Here is a 21,148-nt window from a genome sequence, read left to right as displayed (position 1 = left end):
TGAGACCAGAGGAAGGGGAACCATATCTAATGAGGTCAGTAGAGCCAATGAGGATCACTGAACTCTTCAACCATATTGCTTTCTGTAGAAACTTCAGGAGGGAGACCAGAGAGCATATCGTGAACTAAAACATCCCTTGGCGATCTCCCGGACAGAGTATCAGACAGAAGTACCTGCTGCATTTGTTGTTTTGAGAGGATGCAAACAGGTCGCAAGTCAGGTAGCCCCAGTGGCTGAAAATCAAATTTGCTACTGACTGACTGAGGGACTACTTGTGAGGGTTAGAATGGACCTACTGAGCTTGTCTGCAAGCACACTGGACTTCCCCAGTATGTGAGCTGCAATCAGAAATCGGTCTGAAGATATCACCCACTCCCAGACTCTCATGGCCTCTCTACACAAAGGATATGACTGGGTTCCTCCTTGTTTGTTGATGTACTAGCCTACTGACATGTTGTCTGTATGAATTGCAATAATTCCTAAAGGGAGAAAGTACAGTTGTGTACACTTACCATAAATGTAGATGCTTGAGTGTATTTACTATTGCAGTCATTACGTTTCAGTAATCTGCTGGCAGGTTGCCCTCAGTCAGCCTGAATAACAAAGTCTTGGGTCCTGCGTCGGTTGTTGTCTCCTCTTCCATGACGTCAGGTCATCAGGGGTATAAAACATGCAGTCAACGCCATTTTCTTCAGTTTTTCTTGCCCCAGACGTCAGGTGCCCCCCAAATGGGGAGCAAAAAAAAAAAAAAAATATATATATATATATATATATATATATATATATATATATATATATGCAATTGTAACAACATGAACTTTACCTTCATCTAAAAGCAAATACACCACAAAGGCTGTAAAATATAATGAATGAAAGAGAAGTTCTAGAAAAAAGGGGGATGGTGGGTGGGTAATCTGGACTGCAACAGTGAATACACTTGAACATTTACATTTACGGTAAGTGTACACAACTGTACTATGTTCTTCATGTTTCATCGTTGCAGTCATTACATTTGGGTAGAATCCCAAAGCTATGGATGGGAGGATGGAGCTATACAGCATTAGGAGCGGCTATAAGGCCCTGCAGATCTGCAGTGGCAAAGCCTGCCCTGGACTTAGAGAAGAAAGGCAAATGATAATGCTTTGTAAATGTATGAACAGAGCTCCAAGTAGCAACTTCTAGAATGTCTTTGGTTGGAGCTCCTCTGAGAAAAGCTGCTGAGGTAGATGCAGCCCTGATGGAATGTGACCTAATTTCCTTGGGCACTGGGTTACCATGATGCACGTAGCAGAAACGAATGCAGTGGCTTAGCCACTTTGAAATAGCCTTCCCCTCTGATCCTGCAGCAAATGACACCAGTAGTTGCTCAGACTTTCTTAGAGATTTGGTCCTGTTTAAGTAGAATCTTAGTTGTCTGTATACGTCCAAGGAATGCAGAATCTGCTCCCCCTTGTTCTGCGGAATTGGACAAAAAGTTGGCAGGTGAATAGTTTGGTTAAGAGCCACACTGGATACCACCTTAGGCATAAAGGAAGGATTGGTCCTGAGGGACACCCTGTCCGGGTGAAATGTAATAAAAGACTCCACAGCCACGAGGGCCTGTAGTTCTGAAACCCTTCTAGCTGAAGTGATTGCCAGAAAGAAAGCTGTTTTCCAAGATAAAAACTTTATATCCGCAGTAGCTGCTGGTTCAAAAGGAGGCAGGGTGAGCTTTTCCAGCACAAAATTGAGGTCAAATGCAGGAGTTGGTGATCTTCTGGGAGGCCTTAAATTTTTGGCCCCTCTAAGATACTGTTTTAGCAGAGGATGAGAGAAGATGGGAGGCTCTGCGTTGTAATGAGCCGAGATGGCAGAGGCATGGATTTTTATTGATAAAAAAGATAGACCCTTGTCAAGTATTGTAAAATCTGAGGAATATTTGGCTTTGCTGTGTCCATTCCTTGTGCTTGGTTCCAAGCACAGAATCTCTTCCATTTATCAGCATAAGATTTTCTAGTACTAGGCTTTCTGGCTTCCAAAATGACATCCATTACAGATTTACTGAGAGGTGTTGTTTGAACAATTACATGATCAGCCACGCTGCCAGGTTCAGAGTTTGGAGCTGACTGTGCAGAATTTGATTGCTCTGCTGAGACAGTAGATGAGGCATTTGAGGCAAGTACCAAGGAGGGAGTTGAGACATATTCCTTAGAATTGGGTACCAGTGCTGGGGCAATTAGGATAATTTTTGTTTTTTTTTCTGTCTGACCTTTAGTAAGACCTTGGGGAGAAGAGGCAGAGGAGGAAAGGCGTAGACAGATAGGTTTTTCCAACTGAAGGATAGGGCATCCACTTTCTATGCTTGTCTGTGATAAGTCCTTGTGCAGAATTTGTCCAGTTGATAATTTTGGGGAGAGGCAAATAGATCTATGTCTCGACTCCCCCATTTCTCTGTTATCATGCTGAAGTCTTGTGGATCCAGATTCCACTCATGAGGGTCCATAATATTTCTGCTTAGATCGCCTGCCAGAGTATTTTGTTTTCCTGGCAGTAATTGAGCTTGAAGATGTACTTGGTAAGTCAGGGCTGTGTCCCACAATGCCATGGCTAGTCTGCAAAGGGGGTAGGAATGTGTACCCCCCTGCTTGTTTATGTGCCATATAACTGTGGTGTTGTCCGTCTTTATCAATAGTTTTCCTGGATGAAGTAAATCCTTGAAGGCTGTCAGGGCATTCTGAACAGCTAACATCTCCTTCTGGTTGATATGCAGATGCATTTGTTTTGGGCTCCATATGCCCTGAATGCATCTCCCCGCCAGGTGGGTTCCCCAAGCATAGTCTGATGCATCTGTAGTTAGGGTTTGGGAGGCAGGGGGTAGAGTGAAAGACCGTCCCATGTTCTGGTGACATGTCTCTGCCCACCAAAGAAACTCCTGTTACAGGCAGGGAATGAGAGGAATCATTGTTTCCAGACTGTGACAATGTTGACTCCATAAACTTTTTAGGTACCACTGTAGTTTCCTCATATGCAGTCTTGCATATGGAATTAGTAGAATGCAGGATGCCATGAACACCAAAGCCTGCAGAATTTGACTTGCAAATAACTGGGTTTTTGTTGCCATCTGTTTGAAGTAAACAGTCAGTTGCCTTTGTTTGTCTGGCGTAAGGTAGGCCATCTGGGCAGTTGTATTCAAGCTTGCACCCAGGAATGTAATTTTTTGTGAGGGTACCAGTTGTGATTTCTTTTCATTTATTGTGTACCCTAGGCATGTTAGAAGCCTTTTTACAAACGCCAGATGTTGAAGAATGTCCTTGTTTTCTGCTTGAATGAGACAGTCGTTCAAATAAGGATAGATTTGTATGCTTCTTTGTCTGCAAAATGCAATTACTGGTGCCAGGCACTTTATAAAGACCTTGGGCACAGTAGGCAAGTCAAAGGGCAGTGCAGAGAATTGGTAATGCATAAAACCAGCCTTGAAGTGGAGGTATCTTCTGCACGATTCCCTTATTGGGATATGCAGGTATGCCTCTTTTAAGTCTAGAGTCACTAACCAAGCGTTCTTGCCCAGCATGGGAAGAAGCTGTTGTAAAGTCAGCATTTTGAATTTTAGGATGTCCAAGAATGTGTTCAAAATCGATAAATCCAGTATTGGACGCCAGGCATTGTCTTTTCTGGGTACCAGGAACAGTCTTGAATAAAACCCTTGCCCTTTTTCCTGTTCTGGTACTGTTTGAATAGCTCCCATATCCATGAGGGACGTAACTTGTTTCTGTGCCTCTGCCCATTGATTTTGTGGCAGATCTGGCTAACCATTTGGAATTGGTAAGGCATGGAAATGAAATCTGCACCCCTGGGATACTATGTTTAATACCCACTTGTCCTGGGTAATTAACTGCCAATTTTGAGCATGAAGTGCTAATTTCCCCCCTAAGGGGGCTGCCAAAAGATAAGTGCTTGGTGATGGCAGAGGGAAGTCACTGAGACTGCTTACTGTAGGGTTGTGCTTTGTTTCCTCCAGATTTGGAGGTAGAGGCACCCCATCGCTTTGACCTGTAAGAACCCTGTGATTGGTATCTAAAGCTTTTTGAGCGCCTGGATTTGTCTTGTGAGGATCTGTTGGACACAGGAAAGGACCAGTTTTTTGTAGGCCAGTGTCTACTGAATTTGGGTGGCTGCACTTGTAAAAAATCTTTTACAGTTTGCATAGATTTAGCTTTGTCTTCCATTTTCTTTAAAACCTCTTCTGCCTTATTACCAAACAGAGTATCATGCTGTAAAGGTGCATCCAACAATTTAGCTTTAACATGGTAGATTTTGCTCCTTGAGCCAAGCATGCCTTCTAATCACAGATCCACTAACTGTGGCCCTGCAAGAGGCCTCCAAAGAATCAAAACCACATTGCAAAGTATGCTTTCTAACCTGTTCTGCTGAATGCAATAATTCCTGTAATTATTTATTTTCCACACACATTCAGAAATCAACATCATTTTCTGCTTCAATAATCCCATAACATGCTGTTGATATTTAAGCATATGAAACTGGCGGTTTAAGGCCCTAATTGCCAAGGTTGCAGACGTATAAACCTTCTTTCCCCATCTATCCAGCGCCCTGGAATCTCTATCAGAGGGGGGTAGAATTCTTGGCTGTAGAGGCCTTTACAACTTTGGGACCCTGTGAGATAGTTTCAGGGTCAGCAGCAGGATTTTTGAATAAAAATTTGTGGGAGTCAGGAACCCTTTAATATCTGTCTGGCTTACTAGGAGCCAGAGGTAGGGAATCAGGAGCCATGCTTGATTCCGAAAACATATCATCAACAATGTCCACTACAGGAGGTATAGCCAAAGGCCTATGCTGAGGAAGAAGAAGGAAATCCCTAAGCCTCTTTTTTGATTCTGAGAAATCCTGACTCTCCCAATGAAAATGTTCCCTTAAAGTATGCAAGGTTTCTCCAAAGAATAATCTTCAGGAGGAGATGTAGATGGGATGGATTCTTCTGCATCTGAATCCTCATAGGGTGGTATGGAAAATTCCTGATCAGAAATGGAATCAGAAGAAATAGAAACCTGATCTGAAGATTCATAATCAGTGTCTTGCCTAGCCCTCTTAACAGGAGGGGGTTGGGAACCCCTGATCAAGGTAATTAAGTCCTCAGCCATTTTGATCATCTGTTTTTTAGGTATAGGGGCCTGAGCACGTGGCTCATGCATCATTTTTTTAGCCTTAGAAGTTGTTTTTGAAGTTGGCGTCGATTTTATATAGAATGTTGAGGCCTGAAAACACCCTCAGAAGCCAGTGCCTGCTCAGCGGCTCCGGACCCATCCGAGGGAGAGACATCTGCAGGTACAATACTCTGAGAATCTTGCGGCACGCCGAACTCTGCATGGGTCTCAGTAGAGGCCTGCGACTCAAAACTAGTGGGTATCAGGGGCTGCGAAAGCACCTCACTGAGTATCGGAGAACCGGTGATTAGCTCAGGAGAAGCTTCGTCGTCGGTTTTGGACCTCGATTGTCTGTCTCTGTCCTTTTCTTTGCGTTTTTTGTGAACTCCGGTAGTCGGATTGCTATCTGACGACATTTCAGGGTAATTAAATCTGTTTCCAAAATATTTTGAAGCAAAAATATACCGACGCTTAATAGTGCGTTGCTTAAATCTAGCACAAAACCGACAGAAAGGCACGTTGTGATCTGGGCCTAGGCAAGGACTACAGTACAAATGATAATCCTTATGAAGTATTTTCTTCCCACAAATAATGCAATTATTAACTTTTACTGACATCGGTATGGAGCAAGAAAAAGTTTCCCCAACGGAGTTCTGAAACTGGAATGCGAAAATTTCAGGAGTCGGCCGACCGGCACTTGCAAACTGCTTCTGCTTTGGGCACCGTGCGGCAAGAAAGACTGAAGAAAATGGCGTCGGCTGCATGTTTTATACCCCTGATGACCTGACATCATGGAAGAGGAGACAGCAACCGACGCAGGACCCAAGACTTTGTTATTTGGGCCGACTGAGGGCAACCTACCAGCAGATTACCCAAATGTAATGACTGCAACAGTGAAACACAAAGAACATCATCCTGTAAGGCTTGCAAGAGTTCTCATCACCAGAGCACTGATATGTAATCTGGTATCTATGCGAGTCCACAAGCCTTGGGCCATCTTTACCTTGAAATGCCCCCACCCCAGCTGGGAAGCATCTGTGGTCACAGTGGCTGTGGGGGAAGGATGCAGAAACAGCCTGTCGAGGAACAGGTTGTCTGAAAGAGTCCACCATAATAGATGCCTCTTGTAAATCAGTGCTAATTTGATAGGAACAGATAGAGGTTGGTAAAGAATAGACCACTGGACAGCTAGGGTCCACTGGAGAACTTGCATAAAAAACCTTGCTAATGGGACAAGAGTGATGGCAACCACCACAGACCCAAGAACCTGAAGTATTAATTTCACTGGTGGAAATGGGAGGTCTAGGATTATTTGTACTTGGTCTCTCAGTGTTTGAATGTGATGGGGAGATAATGACGCTACTTGATTTGTTGTGTCCAGGAGAACCTCAATGAATTTCAAAGTTTGTACTAGGGATGGATGTGATTTTACCAAACTTACAGTGATGCCTAGGGGACTGGATACCTGAAACAAAATCTCTGGTTTAAATAAGTTGATGCCTGGTTGAGGCAGTTAGAAGCCAATCATCCAAGTACGGAAACACCCACAATCTCTGCAGTCTGAGATGAGCTGCTGCTGCTACTACTGCCATACATTTAGCAAACACCCTGGGGGCTGTGGCGAGTCCAAAGGGCAGAAATCTGAACTGGTAGTGACTGGCTCAAACTGGAAGTGCAGATGACTTCTGGAGAGCCTGTCTATCTTGATGTGGTAGTACTCATCATGCAAGTCTATACAGCACATCCAATTGTCCTTCTGCAACAGTGGTAGGATGGACTGAACCGTGACCATCTGGAACTTCGACTTCTTTACATACTAGATGCTTAGATCCAGAATTGGTCTCAAGTCCCCAGTTTTCTATGGCACTAAAAAGAAGTGACAGTAAGCTCCGAACCCTCTTTGTCTGGTTAGGACCTCTTGGATGACTCTTTTTTGCAGTGGTTTTTGAATTACTTGTACTGCAAACTCCCTCTGATGGGGTGGAAAGTTGGGGAATCTTCTCTGTTTTTCTGGAGGTGGAAGAGGAAAGGGAATATAACAGCCTCTGGAAATTATGCTTAACAGCAAGTCATTTGTTGTTAGATTGGTCCAGGTGTTTGGGTGTAGTGAAAAATGATCCCCAACTGCCTCCAGAGTTGAGCAGTCGGGCAGCATTTCAGGAGCACAGGTAAGGCTTGTCAGAGAAGGGTTCCTTGAAGCCCTGACTCTGCGGACCCCCACTGCCTCTGGGGTGGCATCTCCCATTGAAACCTCCTTCTCTGTCACTGCAGGAAGAATCCCCGCTTTGATCCTGAAAATACCCTTAAGATTTTCGGAACCAGTTTTTCTTACCTCCTCATTGATTTCTTGAGAAAGTCTGTTGAGGGGTAGAAAATTTGACCCCCATGGCAAACAAGGTCTTTCCTTCTTTTTCTCCATGGATAAGAGTATCTTTGACTGATGGCCCAAACAAAGAATGTCTTGAAAGGTTCGCAAAGTCGCAAAGCCTCATCCAGGCATGTCTTCTAATAGCAATACCTGAGCCAGCTGCCAGTGAGGTGGTCTCCACTGAATGAGAGATGAGCCTTATGAAGGAATTAAGACAGGGAAGGAAGAGTAGCCAAATGGGGAGATCCTCTACTGACATGGTCTCTGTTAGAGAGTCAAAGTTCTTAGACCAGATCTTTCTGCAAGCGAGTGAAATGTGTCAGAGAATTTAAAGCTCTCAGCGAGAAGGTAGCGGAGGCATAAATATGTTTACCAAATCTGTCCATCATTCTGGACTCTGTTCATTGGATGGACAGTTGAGCTTTGCTCAACCAGCTCTTTTTTGGTAGCTGCTGCCACAACCATAGCATCTACCAGTATGCCCTTGGTCCAATGTAGATGATCTTTTTTTTTGGGGGGGGGTTATTCAGAGCATTTAGGGATTAGTTTGATGGTGTCCAGCTCCTTCCAGGCCCGGCTGGAGACTAAATCTATGAGGCTGTCCATCGCGGGGGGTGTGTCACCCAAGACATAAATGCGCATGTCCCGAAAGCCTTCAAAAATATTGACTCTTCAGAAGAAGAATTTTGTAATGACCAACCACCTCTTTGTCTAAGGATCTCTAAAATGTCTCCAAAGGAGACATTTTCCAGTGGCGATCTTGGGTATCCTTCTCCCTCAAAGTCTGTCTTCCGTGAGTGACTCCATAGGGGAGTCTATCTGCCTCTTTTTGTACATCCTCTTGAGAGGTGCTTCCTCTGTGGAATGTTCAGTGGAGGTGTCGAAGGAAGAGGGAATTCCCTCTCGGGGAATGTCTTGGAGGCTTCTAGAGGTGGGTTGACCCTGGACAGGTATGACGGGCTCAGCACTCAGATCCAATGAGGGATGATGGGGAGGATCACAGATCTGAGAGGTCAAATCTCTATGAGAAGAGAAGACCACTTCCACAACCTGGAAAGCTGATGGACCCGGAGAAATTCTCCGCAACCCCCTCGGAGTCGAAACAGACGAGAAAGAAGGGGGAGGAACAACTGTGGATCTGAGGTCTCCTGGTAGACTCGGACTTGAGCTGTCAAATGCAGAAACATTGAGGAATGGATCTGACATGGTTGGAGCCGAACCTCTACCCCAAATCTGATGCCAGCACCACAGATACAACATCCATTCTGATCTGAAGATCTTGGAGCAGAGCTAGTCAGGGTAACTGCTGGAATCAAGGAAAACAGCTTCCTCAGATCCAGCACCACCTTTCTCATTTGTCCATGATCCAGGGGCTCTGAAAAGAAAGGTTGGATTGGAGAAGAAGATCTAGCTTGGGTCACAGGAGTACTCACAGATGTGAGACTGGATGGAGTAGGCAAACCCCCCATCTGAATTTGGGTTCTGAGAAACCTCCACATCATCTTGTCCATATCTAGTTCAGAGAGGCTCTTGAAGGACCTACAGGAAGCCACAGACTCCGGTCTAGAATGTCTGGTTGGAGTTTGCAGAATTTTGGATGGTAAGGTCGGGGACACCGGCCTAATAGACAATTCAGTAGTTTGGCTCCAAACTCTCGGACCCGAGGAGCTAGGATCCAAGGAGGGAGCTGAAGGCCTAGAAGAAGGCAAAGGCAACACCATTCCTGCCTGTTCTGAGGAATGTTTCAGATCTACTGGAGCCACGGTAGGCCTCGGATCTGATACCTCCAAATCCGTACATTTAGGTAACTTTGCACACGGCTCCGAAGCAGCCCTTGAAGACTTGTGAGGGCGCTTCTCTGAATCTGATGACCCAAGCAGAGGTTTAGAGAGGGGTTGAGCCCCTGGCGAAGTGGAGGAGGAAGAAGGCAAGAGTCCTTTTAACATTAGTTTGTTTCTGCTGTTGGCTATGGCTCTGGAATTAAAACCTTCACAGATGTCACAAGCTGACTGCAGGTGCTTAGCACCCAAACAGTACATGCATTTACTGTGCATGTCAGAATGTGGGATTTTATGCCCACATTCCAAACAGCTCTTAAACCCTGTTAGTTTGTCTGACATAGTCAGAGAAAAGGGAGCAACACCAGAATGCAACTACAACAAAAAAAAAACTTTTTTTTTAATTAAGCAAAGAAAGAGAAAGAAAAAAAAGAACTGTTCGTAAAAAGACAAGCATCCAATGAACAGATCCCAAAGGAGACAAAAGCAGAAGGCTACAGTTAAAGCAACACATTAATTCAAAAACCCTAATGCCTGTGAAAACTAGTGGGAGGGGAGGTAGAGAAGCAGAAAGAGAAAAAGAGTATTATAATACTGAACTTATCTGCTTAGAAATATTGAAAAGAATGCTCTCGAACTCGAAACTGAAGAAACCATGTCTGTCAATCGATGGCAGCAAACAAGATCTGAGGAAGCTTTGTAGAGTGCAGAGCGCTGTGGGCAGAGGGAGGAACTCGAGATTGAGACCTAAGTCTGTGAAAAGGATCGGATCCATAACCCAATGGTGAAGATATCAGATACGATATTTTCCAAAGTGTCTTTGGATGATGTACCTTCCCTTTTTTCGCCTGTTTGCAGATATGATATTTTGCCCAGTTAAACCCTTGGCAAACCAGTCACTCTGACACACTGTGTGTCTCATTGGTGAAATATAGTTGGAATGACTATTACTCAGAGCAAATCACCCACCACAAGGGCAAGGACTGAAGTGGATTTCCAACACGGTGGTGACAGGATAACACAGGTCATGGGCATGTATGCTGGATGCCAAATGGGTGGGTGGTGACAAAAGAGGAAGAAAATAATGACAAGCTAAAGGAATGTTTATCATCCTGGGATGTTAGGTGTCATACAGAAAGTAAAAGCTCTGCGGGTGGTCAAAGACATCAAGGCATTGAAGAACTGGAGAAACAGCACCCGAGCAGCATGAAAGATGATGGAGGGGACTGAAGAGCCTGGTGCCCTCCAGGTGGTCAGCTGTCCAAATTCTTGGGGCACATAGTAATGTGACTGAATATACACCACTTCTTGACAAATCTGAAGTTCTAGCAATATTAATGCTAGTTAATTACCATTCATAGACACCATGGAATTTCATGGGTTGCAATTAAATTTTTAATTTCTGATGCTGCTCTTCAGTGACACTTCCTGACTGCTCATCTCCATATGATCAAAAACAAAAGTTATGTACTTACCATAACAATAGATTCATACTGTCTCATTTTCATCCAGTTCAACCTTAGGGTTGTCGGATCCGACCTTGGTATCTTTTTATGAAGCTGTGGATCTGAGGCTATGACTCCTCCCCTACCCATAATTCCCTCCATTCAATCCGAGTACCTCAAATCAAGTTTGCTGACGCATTGCCAACTATTATTTAGATTTAATCTAAGGAACATAAATGTTAAGGGACTTAATTGCTCACTGAGTCTCAAATGAGGTATATCTAGTCACCAGAAACTGTCATTGACAATACTGGGGGAGGGATGTTGAACCATATGAAAATGAGACAACACAGACCCATCGTTATGGTAAGTACATACCTTTCACATCCAGTATATTATCTATTTTCATCCAATTCAACCTTTGTGACAGATTCCTAAGCAGATAAATACACAGGTGGCATCAAGGAATGACATTAGTGAGAATGGTGGAACCAAAAGAAGACCATGATTCTGACTGTATATCCAATTTATAATGGGATACAAAAGTATGGATAGTGGACCATGATGCTGCTGTAGAAATGTCATCAACAGGTAATCTCTTCATGAAAGTCATATAAGTAGTCATCGCTCTTGCAGAGGTTTTGGTTTTGCATGTAAGGGCAAGCCCAGTCTATTATAAACAAAGAAAATACATTCTGACAGCCATCTGTATAATGTAACTTTTTTGTTAAAACTTTACCCAACTTGACTTAGAGAAAGACATAAACAGCTAATCTGGCTTCCTCAGTGCCTTGGTTCTATGTAGGTAGAATCTGAGCTGTCAATGAATGCCCAGCATGTACAGCATACATTCCTCCTTGTTTGAGAATCTTGGAAAACACTGGTAAATCAACTGACTGATTTAGATTTACTTCGGATGTCACTTTTGGTAGAAAAGATGAATTTATTCTCAAAGCCACTCTGTCTTTTGGAAAGCAAATGTGGTGGTTTGCATGACCGTGCTTGTAGTTTGGAAATTTGTTTAGCAGAAGTAATCTCAGCAAGGGAGATAATTCCCAGGAGAGAAACGTCAGGTTTGCTGAAGCTGCTGGTTCAAGCGGTGCTTGGGTCAAGGCTTGAAGCATTATTGTGATATGCCATGGAGGAACTGGGTCTCTAATAGGGGGTTTAAGTAAGAAGATGCCCTTAAGGAAATCTTTAGAAATGTTAAGAAAGGCTATGGAAGTGGCATTGTATTTGTACTTTGACAGTCAATAACCTAGAACCTTTCTGAAAAAGTCCTGATAAAAAGTCCAGAGTTGAAGGAAGAGGGTCTGAGAAAGGGTCTAAATCCTTTTGATGAGACCCAAACACAATTTTTTCCACTTGCTTTACTATATCTTTTTGGTGGACTGCTCTTGAGAAGCTGAAATAAATGTGGGCCACTGAGGAGTAAAGCCTGGCATCTCTGGCTATTGTTAGAATTGGAAGAGCCATGCAGTCAATTTCAAGGCTTTAGATCTGGTACAGACAGTTTGGAAGCGTGACTCAGATGGGCAGGATTCAGATCCAATAGCCAAGGAGGATACAGCAAATTAGGTCACAGGAAGGAGAACCAAGCCTGCCTGGGTCGAAAAGGAGCAATGAGGATCACTCTGGTCTTGCACCTTCTGGCTTTCTGCATGAATGCTGTCTCTAAGGCTATTGGGGAAAGGAGTAGTAACAGTAGGCATCCTGGAGATCTGTGTAGCCTGGCTAATCATCCTTCCTCAGAACAGGCAGTATGGAATGCAATGTGACCATCCAGAATTTTGTCTGTCTTATGAATAGATTGAAATGACAGGTCCAAGATAGGACCTGAGGTCACCTGTCTTCTCTGGAACTAAAAAGAACCTTGAATAGACTCCGGATTCTAACTGGTCTTGGGTGATCGGTTGGATGACTTTTTTTCTAGCAACATGAGTACCTCTGTGGCTGCAGATTCCAAATGGATGGGTGGAATGTTGGTAATGTTATTCTTTTTCTTTGAGGAATAAGAAAAGGAATGGAATAATCTCTGAAGATTACCCTTATCACCCAATAATCCATTGTAATATCTTGCCAGGCTTATGGGTATAAGGACAAGCACCACCAGAGTGCAGCAGTTGGGTAACTCTTCTGGAGCGCTGACAGGGTTTCTCCGGAAAGATGAAGGGCAATGTCTGTTTAAGTTGCCTCCCCATCTGCCATGAAGGGGAGCCTATCTCCAGGAGTGTCTTGATGATAACCCTGTGACTTTCTAAATGACATCATCTTAATACCCCTTTGGTTCCTAGAAAAGATCCTTTCAGAGGTGGAGATGTGGACACTAACAGTAGATAGGATTTTACCACTTTGTTCACTCTTGGTAAGAGTTTCTTTGAATTTGGGTCCAAAAAGTGTGGAACCATTACAAGGGGCACTGACAAAGGACATCTTAAAGCCTTCTGCAAAGTTGCAAAGACACATCCAAGCATTCCAGTGCCTACTGCCCTAGCTGTGTCAACAGCTGTGTTGGACAGCAGACGCATGAGCACATTAGACATAGACTGAAGGGTAGACAGTTATTCCATTATTTTCTGAACATCCACTGTTATGTTACCCAAGAGGGACTTGTGAGCTCCTTGGTCAGATCCCTCTGAAAACATGTCATGTGAACAGGATAGTTCAGTGATCTGAGTGTGAAGGTCACTGATGCATACATCTGTTTTCCAAATTTGTCAAACTGCTTCTACTACCTGTTAGGGGGATGGACAGAAGCTCCTTCCTCGGACAGATCCTTCTCAGTGGCTGCCACTACTATCAGCATGGCTTCTACTGGTGGACCCTTGCTCCAGTGTTTTCTCTTTTTCGGGGCTCCATTGTTTTCTATCTTTCGGGGCTAATAAAAATCTGTCTATTTTTTTGGGAATGGGTTCCACTACATCAGGATCCTTTCAGGCCTGCTAAACCACCAAATCTATAATAACATCAGTGTGTGGCACCATCCAGGATTCAGATAAGGCAGCACCAAAGGCCTCAAAGAACACAGATTAATCTGGTGAAGGAGTGTTAATGGCCAACCCCGTCAATGTTTCATCAATTGTAGAATATCACCAAAGGTGATGTCCTCTAAAGTGCATCTTGGGAAACCTTTCACTTTCCTCCACATCTGTGTCTTCTGCGATGTTTCCATTTACAAGTCTGTTTCCTACGACCTTGTTTTGGAGGGATCTCTGGAGACAGGTCTGAATCAGACTGGGAACTGGAATGTCAAGTATCCTCCAGGCTAATGGAACTAACCGTCCTTGTCAATCTGAATGTGCTGAGTGAGTTGCAAGATCCAAAAGAAGTTGGGATGGAGCCAAAATCAAAGGTGGCACCTCACTTCTTGGCCTAGCCAAAACCTTTTCCAATGCCTCAAAAGCTAAGGCCAAAATTAGAACAGAAGAAACATCCCTCCTATCCAAATAAGGAGGAATGACCCCCTGTTCTGACTGATGTCTGCTCTGTGGCAGACCTCATACAGGAGATATTGTCAGCCAAAGCTTTGAGAGCTAGAGACAGCACTCGTTGCTGACACTTCATTTCGAGACTCATCCCAATCCAAAAGCATCGGAATTGAGAGAGTAAGAGTAGATGATGGGGACAAAATTGCCAGAACAGTTGGCTTCACTGCACTGGGAGGGTTTGGACCAGTGAGAACCAGATTTTGAAAGGCAGATCAGTACTGGAGACATCAAGATAGGGATAGTTGGACCCATACCCAGAGTGCCCAAGAAGTATGGCACGGGAGAATCCCTAGATGAATTTGCATTCTCAAAAATTTCCACAACATTCAAATGATTTCTATTTCGATGAAGCTTCTGGAAGGCCAGATAGACCTTGAAGATGATGCTACAGATGGACATGAGCCTAGGGTTTACCGTATCCACAGAAAAACTTGGGTAATGTGAAGGAGATCAGATCTGAGCAACCGGTGGATCCAACTTCATCAGAGTTTTCAGGACTTCACCTGAAGAATCAGTAAAGATCTGGAGAACTTTTTTCTAGTTTTTTCTGCCATCTTATCTTCAAATCTCTGATGTCCTTCTTCAGGCCTTTCCCTATCTTTTTGTTTTGATGTGTCTATTTGCTTCCCAGGAGAAGCTGAAGTTGGTTTTGAGGAAGCAGAAGTGGAGAGTTGAGAAACAGACTCTGAGGTGGAAGTACAAATTTCAGGATTAGCTTCTCTTTACATCCCTGGATGACCATGGTAGTGGAGGCAAACATTTCACAATAAATGTCAAATAGCAGCACTCAAGAAATTTATACACAGTGAGTGTGGGTCCTGAGGTAGAATTTTATGTCTACAAGTCATGCAATTTTTAACCTTTGCACTTTGTCAGACAAGAATTAAAAAAAGGTAATCTCTAACAAACTGTGAAGGGTACAAGTTTAATTTTTTTAGAATATCTTCTATTTTAAAACTGTTATGTAAACTAACTATGTAAAGAGACACATACACTGTAATAATTAAATGGTACAAAAAATGAGCCAAACTCTTCTAAATAGGTATAAACAGATAAACAACCCCATATTTATGAACTAGCACCCAATATCTAACCTCTAATACCTAAATTCTAATAACTACTAACTTCTTCTTCTTTCGGCTTTTCCCAGTTAGGGTTCGCCACAGCAGATTACCTGTCCATTCATTATTAGCAGAAGAGTTTTATGGTGTCGAGTTGCCAGCCTGGCGCCCAACCTTCCACAGAAGGCACAAACACGCATGCACTCACACCTAGTGCCAGTTTAGTGTGTCCAATCCACCTACAGCCATGTCTTTGGGATGTGGGAGGAAACTGGAGCACCCAGAGGAAACCCACGAGACCAGAGGGAGGACATGCAGACTCCCCAGACCAGGATCGAACCGGAGAGCAACGCTAACTGCTGCACCACCACGGTCCCCCTAACTACTGACTAACTACTAAGAGAAAAAGATTATTTAAACTTTTGGGTAGGGAATGAAAGTGATTAAGTTTAATTAAATTACACTTATCCAACTGGAGAACAGAGCGCTCAGAAACATGTCTGAGCTGATCAGGTGGCAAATGAGATCTGAGGTACTTGAGTGGAATGGAGGGAATTATGGGTAGGGGTGGAGACACAGCCTTGGATCCACAGCTTCATAGAAACATGCAAAAGATCTGTCAACCAAAAGGTTGAATTGGATGAAAATAGACAATATCACATCAAAATTTTCCCAAAAGGGAAAATATCAGCCTGAAAGCCAAAGTCACAAATGAAAAACAGGCACTGTGTTCAAACAGTGAGATCACTAAAAATTAGGCTAGACTCTAGTCTGCAACAGCCCCTACCTGGCAAGAACCCATATCTAAAGGTCTGATGCACTGCTCATAACAAGGAAAGGGCATGTCAGCTGGGAAAAATTAAATGAAGTACAAACTCCACCAGAATGAGATCTCCCAGTCTTTGAGTATCTGGTAACTCCTGGTCAAGCCCACAAAATACATAAGGTTGGAGAAGGTAGACTCTTAGTCAGGATAACTATCCTTACCATCATTTACAGATACAATGAAGATGATCACCATCTTAGAACTTTAAAAGCTGAAGGAGACCACAGGAATTCACTGTCTCCCATAGCCATGATCCCATTTCAATGAAGGAAGAAAAATGATTCTGGAAAATTATAGCACACATTTAAAATGATGAAACAAATACACTAGTAATTCCTAATTTTAACTACAAATTGTGCTGAGGTTTAGCAATACATTTGAATCTTCATTTTGTAATCTTAATGCAACATGCACATAAAATAGTTTGATATGATGAACCTTTGACCTTTTAAAATCTTAATGTATAGCAAGCTGCTAAAATAAAATATTTAATTTAGCTACATTCAAACAGAAATGCTGTTAAGTGTTTCATGAATGTTGCTATTACATACCACAGCTACATGACCTATGTTATACCAGACGTCTGCCACTTCAGCTTCATTTGTAGACAGTGAAAGAGCTCTTTCAAAAGAAGTGAGAGTCAAATCATACTGCTGGGCATAGAAGCAACACAGTCCAAGGTTGTTGAAGAGCTGGCAATTATAAACACCCATCTGCAGAAGGCGCCTGTCACAAAAGAATGTACTGTAGTGTACCGTAATTAAGATTTTTTTCTTCAAAGTATCCATCAGATTGCTTATCTTTCAACTAACACAAAATCTCCATTTCATAACATAATTTAAAATCTGTGCTACCATCCAGACACCATCTAACTTTTCAGACAGAATAATCCTTTTCATTATCTTTCAGAGAAGCAATCAAGACAATTTTATGTGCAAAGTTTTTAAAACTGTGTCTGTATTAACCACGAGAATTAACAATATACAGAACATAAAAAGCAGCATGTTCCAACTCTGACTACCTGCTATATATGCTTTCTCCACATTTACGACATGCCATAAAAATTCTGACTTTGCGTTTTACTGTGTCAATACAGTAGAGTCCTGTCTGCAGGCAGGCCCCCAAACCATGCTAAAGAGATTTGTGAGGCCATATGTCACTACAGTTAATGTGGCTCAGTTAGGACGTTACAGTTCCACTAAGAACACAAAGGAATTATTTAAACCTGTAGCCTCATACAAAGACATGCGTGAATGGGCGTACCTTTATTGAAGGCTGTGCGTCAGGGCTGGCAACTCGGCACGTAAAAATCTACTGCCAATCATTAGCGGACCAGAGTTCCGCTGTGGCGACCCCTAACCGGGAAAAGCCGAAAGACACAACAACAACAGCCTCATACCAAGGCAGGCTAGAAACAGCCTTGCCTGGCACTGCAGCTTAGAGGAATGAAGTCCTGATTATGACTTGAAAGACTCACGATCAATTAGTCATCCAGGTACATGACAAGCTAGACAGGAAAGATGGGAGTGAGCAGTTGATAAAGACTGGAGGTTATTCAGCTCTATGCAACATCACCAACTACTGAAAAGAAAGTAATACTGCATTTAGCATAAAAGGGTGTGGATGTGCATCTCAACAGTCATGAGTCAAAGGTAGGAATGTGCACACCAGCAGAGAGGTACAGCAAGCCTTCATGTCAGACTCTGCTGTAGGGCTTAGGTTCCTAAAATGGAAAGCCTAAATTATGGCCACTCCACAAACAGCTCTTGCCCCATGGTGGGCAACAAGATGATTGAGTGGTGGCAGCTAGATGTCAGTAGACACAAAGGCCATAAAATTTGTTCTGAAGGCTCAAACAATAATTAAATCCTTTACAACTGTACTTTTATTTCTTTTGAGTTGGTCTGACAAACAGCCATACTGACCATGAAGGAATCTGTGAAATGTTTATTCCTTAAAGGAATGGAAACTTTGACTACAAATCATTTTTGAATAAATGAGAATGAAGTGTCTAAACTAAGGGAAACAAATAGAACAGTGGGGCTTGTGAACCAAAGACGACAATGCTACTGCTGGTCAGGTAAGAAACATGAAGTTAGCTTAGGCACTTCCGTGTTTTATTTTAGTGTTGAACTGCAAAATAATCCCAATAATTTAGAATTTTAAAAACAAAATAGATTAGTCAATCTGCAAAATAAGAAAATCATCTGCTAAATACATACAAATAAAATTTCCAAATACTCCATCTCATGTCCTACAGTTATTCTCAAAACAATCTAAAAAGGCAGCTACACATCTTCAAGAAAGAATTCAGCACCTCTCACTATCCAATCAAAAGAATTCCCCACATGCAGTATTTGAATTTCTGACTTGTTCCTCAGGTATTAACTTACTGACAGATTCATATGTGCAGACCATTAACATCACAAGCCAGCTTGAAGGAATAATAGCTAGATAACAAGTGAATAATTCAGAACATAAAGGAGATTCGACCTTTCTCATTAGGCATCTTCAAACATATTAGAATCTATACAAAAAACACAGAAGGATCCAAGGACAGCAAGGAATTCCAGTATACCTTTTGTTTAATGTAGAACAACAAGGTACATAAACACTTTTGTAGCAAAGCTACTTCATCAGATGTATACTAAAACACATACAAAGCCCATTATATAATCAATTCAACATATCACATGACTATCTGTAATTATTAAAAGGTGTACTACCTCTAAACAGCCTTCCTATAAACCATTAGTTATTCATCTATTTTCACTCATAAACAACAAAATACATCCTGTTAAAATTTTTATATACATATACTACTGTAAATAATAGTTGATGTAAACTATAATAAATTCATAATTCATTTCTTGCTTAAACGTCTTGCTTTAAGCCTTGGTTTAATGGGTACCCTATCATTCAGGCCATGCCCAAAGTCTCCCTTAATCTAATTATCCATTTGGATTCTATTTGCTCTGCTAAATTATTGATGTCACCTTTCCTGATCTCTTCAAATACACGTGCTATCACCATCAACCTGAAAAAATGAGAATTATCAGTTCTTAATATATGTTTAGACAGAGCACTAACACTACTACCTTTGTTCACATGATAATAATGTTCTTTGATTCTCTCTTTAAGGGTCCTATCGGTTTTCCCCACATAGAATTTGAGGCAAATAGGACAATATGCTAAGTATACTACATGAGCAGTCTGACATGTGGCAAAAACATTAAACTTATAAATGTTACCTTGATCAGGGTGACTATATTCTCCACTACTGTCAGTGCATTGACATTTACAATGCCCACATGGCATTGTACAATATTTAATTGGTTCTTCTCTATTTTTCTTAGGAATACAAAGATGTTGTTTCAAGGATTTCATATTTTTATAAACAAACTTGGGTCTGTCATCTATAATATTTCTAATTGTATCATTAGTGGTCAAAAGTTTCCAATGTTTCTCTATAATGTCTCTATAACATTTAACATCACTAGAATAGTATAAACATACCTTCAGTCTGTTACCTTGAATATTTACAGGACTGTTAGTATTCCTAGTATACTTCCTACCATAATAGGGTTTAGCTCTACTATTCCTTAGATCTGTGGATATTTTAACATTCTCACAAACATCATTCTTAGCATAACCTCTAGCAACAAATGCTGTCTCTAAATGTTGGGTTTGTTGAATAAATTCTTCATCTTGAACACTATGTCTTGATGCCCTAAAAACTTGACTATTAACCACACTTTTAAATACATGAGTAGGATGCATACTGTTTTTGTGTAAAAACTGATTGCAAAAACAAAGTTTCCTATATAATTTTGTAGTTATATTACCTTCTACATCCAATACAACACTTGCATCCAAAAAAATCTACTGAATGATTAGAGGTTATGGAAGAAAACTTTAAATAAAGAATGGTCTTATTAATGTATTCCTTGAAGGCGTTTTAGGAGTCTTCAGTACCTCTCCAGAGCAAAAAAATATCGTCCACAAAGTGTCGATAAAAAAACACTTATGAATTAAAAGGACCCTCAAAGATATATTCATTCTCCCATACAACTAGAACAGCACTGGCGTAGCTATTGGCACAAGGCGTGCCCATAGCTACGCCATACTTCTGCCAGTATATGCAATTAGTAAACACAAACAAGTTATTTTGCAGTACCCATTCTAAGACAATAATAAGTAGTTCTATCTCTTTAGCAGAAAACTCACTGCATTTTTATATGAAATATTTAAATTTCAATAAACCATCAAGTGTAGTTAATAGTCAAGTTTTTAGGGCATCAAGACTTAGTGTTCAAGATAAAGAATTTATTCAACAAACCCAACATTTAGAGACAGCATTTGTTGCTAGAGGTTATGCTAAGAATGATGTTTGTGAGAGTGTTAAGATAGTCACAGATCTAAGGAACAGTAGAGCTAAACCCTATTATGGTAGGAAGTATACTAGGAATACTAACAGTCCTGAAAATATTCAAGGTAACAGACTGAATGTATATTTATATTATTCCAGTGATGTTAAATGTTATAGAGACATTATAGAGAAACATTGGAAAATTTTGACCACTGATGATACAATCAGAAATATTATAGATGAAAGACCCAAGTTTGTTTATAAAAATATGAAATCCTTGAAACAACGTCTTTGTATTCCTAATAAAAGTGGGAAAGAACCAATTAAATATTGTACGATGCCATGTGGGAAATGTAAATGTTGTCAATACATTGACAGTAGTAGAGAATATAGTCACCCTGATCAAGGTAACATTTATAAGTTTAATGTTTTTGCCACATGTGAGACTGCTCATGTAGTATACTTAGCATATTGCCCCATTTGCCTCAAATTATATGTGGGGAAAACCGATAGGACCCTTAAAGAGAGAATCAAAGAACATTATTATCATGTGAACAAAGGTAGTAGTGTTAGTGCTCTGTCTAAACATATATTAAGAACTGATAATTCTCATTTTTTCAGGTTTATGATGATAGCACTTGTATTTGAAGACATCAGGAAAGGTGACATCAATAA

General features: G+C 41.6%; 1 protein-coding gene across 1 annotated transcript in view; it reads right to left on the bottom strand.

Moving 5' to 3' along the window:
• Positions 1-21,148, bottom strand: part of TTC8 (tetratricopeptide repeat domain 8) — a gene marked incomplete in the record, with an annotated part of 1,400,571 nt that overhangs the window by 310,225 nt on the left and 1,069,198 nt on the right. The window contains 1 exon segment of the mRNA XM_044073859.1: positions 16,656-16,830. Within this exon segment, the coding sequence (XP_043929794.1) occupies positions 16,656-16,830 (175 nt within the window).

This window comes from Protopterus annectens, chromosome 6.part0, assembly GCF_019279795.1.
Source record: "Protopterus annectens isolate FY-2018-M chromosome 6.part0, PAN1.0, whole genome shotgun sequence".
In the NCBI taxonomy this organism is placed as follows: Eukaryota; Metazoa; Chordata; order Ceratodontiformes; family Protopteridae; genus Protopterus; species Protopterus annectens.
Note: the sequence above shows the minus strand (reverse complement) of the source record. Positions and strands in the feature narration are given on the sequence as shown.